Genomic DNA, 2,447 nt, shown 5'->3' with positions numbered 1-2,447 from the left:
GCTTCTATTAAGATTAAATGAAATACAGGTAACTACAGGAGACAGATTAGATTTAAGTACACATGTAGACCAATGTCCCATGAGCCTTTGCTGCCCGAGCCTATGTCAAACTTTCTCTAAGAGCACGGGCTAAAATAAAACAAACAAAAAAAACAATGATCACCGCGTTCCCCGATAGCTTAATCATAAAAAATAAAAGGACTGTACTTAAGAAGTATTTCATATTTTATATTATTGCATTTGGCTCGCAGCCAATAGATTTTCATTTTAGCCCTGTCAGGGAAAAAAGTTTGCTTTATAAGGATGCTGAGCTTTTCCCAAACTCTTTCTTATAATTATTTTATTTATGACTCAAAGGTTTGTAAGTATGATGGTTATGAAATGCTGCATCTCGTATTAGAGGAGAACTAACAAAGGCTTTTAATCTGAACATATAGGCTGTAAAAGAACAAGCGGTAATAAAAAAAACTACCTACTTGCACATTAAAAGCCGAGATATTCTGCTCGACCAGGATATAAATAAATAAAGAAAAACGAAAAGAAAAGGGGGGCTGAGTTAAAACGATCAAGATTCAGGGCAGCTGCTGTGTGAAAAGGTAAATTATTCCACAGTTTGGGGGGCTGACACACAAAAAAAAAACACAGCCTGGATTCATTAACATCAAAGAACTGGTTTGACGACTTCAGTGTTCTGAACCTTTACACCAAATATTTCAAATTGGATTTTAAAATAATGATTTAGGTTTAATGTGACCTTTCTTTCCTGTCAGAAGATGCTTCTATTTACAGCCTGCTGACGAGGAGCAGCATAAAAAAAGATTTGAAATAATCAAAACAAAAGAAATGAAGTATGAGGAACTCTCAGGCCTTAAGGAGTTTTAATTAAACAGCTCGTCTTTGCAGCCGAGTTTATCAGTTCATCAAGTTTTGAACACAGAGTCAGACTAAAGCTGCAGGCAAACAGGTAAAAATGAAATGATTGTGATTTAATGGCACCGTTAAATTAATTCCTGCTTGTTTTGTCTTCTGGTAAAAGAGGTTTTCTGTGGTTCTGCATGTCTGAGGCTGAACCGTGCAGCAAAGAGGAAAATCAGCTGAAAATGTGACAGAGAAGCAGAAGCACCGGAGGCACTTTCAAAGCTTGTCAGAATGATGGAAAAGCCCTGGATYCTTTTGGCTTCAGCAGTCAGTCTGCAGCAACGCAGTCGAAAACTTTTTCCCGTCCTCGTGTCTTTTTTTTTTCCTTCTAAATCTTCATCCTTCCCTTAAATACAAACTGAGCATCGTCTCCCTGCCGGCACTTAAGCCTGCAGGGAAAGTTCGCCCGGTCTCCTCCTCAGCTCTGAGGCTGAGCAGCTCAGCCTCATCAGCCCYGCTGCAGCAACAGGGAGGCAAGATGGAAGAGCTGATCTATACGGTGTCATTAAACTGATTTGTTTCTGCTTTTCTGCAGGGGGGGTTTCCCTTGATGTGCACACGGAAAACGTTGGAATGATGAAATGTTCCGACAGCCCCCATTTTTTTCTGCGTTTGCCTGTCATTTGATGCTCTGCACAGACAGGGGTGTCAAGTCTGCCTGTTCAAATGTGTCACGCCAGAGACATCCAAGCCCTAAACACATGTTTCCAGACAAATCCCCTAAAAAAAAACCATGGATGCAAACAAGCAAAGCAAACAGGTGAGCTTAGAGCCTCACTTTACTTCTCCAGGAGTCTTTTTCTCTCCACTTTAAATTCACAGACGAAGCGTCAAAAAGCACTGACTCCTGCRCCTGAATCCCCCCATAAAACAGCCCAGCTGCAGCCGGATTCCTGAATGAGAGACAGACAAGAGATGCAGGCAGGCTCACCATTGATCAAAGCGCAGAATCCAGAGAGGAGCAGAGCCACAGAGTGCCACATCCTGGCATTGAACCACCGGAGGAGAAGAAGAGGCAGGAGAGGAGAAGCTCCAGATGTCAGAGGAAGAAAACCAAAAGAGGAGGGGATGGAGAGAGGGGGGAGAGAGAGAGAGAGAGAGAGAGAGAGAGAGAGAGGACAAGGGAGCTGCTGGGAAACCTTCCCTCTGCATCCAGTCAGCATCAGATGGAAGGAGTATCAGCGAGCGAGGAGGAAGAGGAGGAGGAGGAGGAGGTGTGGGCTCTGTCTGTCTCTCTGGGAGGTGGGCCTAAAATGGGGAAAAAAAGAGAAAAAATGTCAGAGATGAGGGTGAAGGCAGAGAGGTTTTAATTAAATCACCACGAAGTGACCTCACCAAAGACATACAAAAGAAAAGTGCATGATCTGAAAAGTTTAGCCGTTCCAAAAGCCTCAGCTGGAGAAGGAGGAGCATAAAAATCCAGGAGCAGCTTTAGTCTGACAAAAAACTGTTTAGCTGCCTGTGTCCCTCTCATCCCTTACATTGTAACAACTGGATTACTCCCTAAATCCTTATTAGTTTCATACATA

At 42.8% G+C, this 2,447-nt stretch overlaps 1 protein-coding gene across 2 annotated transcripts in view; it reads right to left on the bottom strand.

Moving 5' to 3' along the window:
• The window catches only part of chrna11 (cholinergic receptor, nicotinic, alpha 11), a 21,464-nt gene extending 19,023 nt beyond the window's left edge, over positions 1–2,441 (bottom strand). Inside the window, exons 1-2 of one of the 2 annotated variants that reach the window (XM_014013167.1) lie at positions 2,254–2,441; positions 1,850–2,166 (exon numbers count right to left, since the gene is read on the bottom strand). In XM_014013167.1, coding sequence (XP_013868621.1) covers positions 1,850–2,081 — 232 coding nt within the window. In that variant the 5' untranslated portion in view covers positions 2,082–2,166; positions 2,254–2,441. Of the gene's footprint in view, positions 1–1,849 lie in introns of both variants that reach the window. The other variant, XM_014013166.1, reaches the window with a different exon arrangement.
• Between the last annotated feature and the right edge of the window lie 6 nt (positions 2,442–2,447).

Source organism: Austrofundulus limnaeus, unplaced genomic scaffold, assembly GCF_001266775.1.
Source record: "Austrofundulus limnaeus strain Quisiro unplaced genomic scaffold, Austrofundulus_limnaeus-1.0 Scaffold98, whole genome shotgun sequence".
NCBI lineage: Eukaryota > Metazoa > Chordata > Actinopteri > Cyprinodontiformes > Rivulidae > Austrofundulus > Austrofundulus limnaeus.
This window is presented reverse-complemented; position numbering and strand designations above follow the sequence as displayed.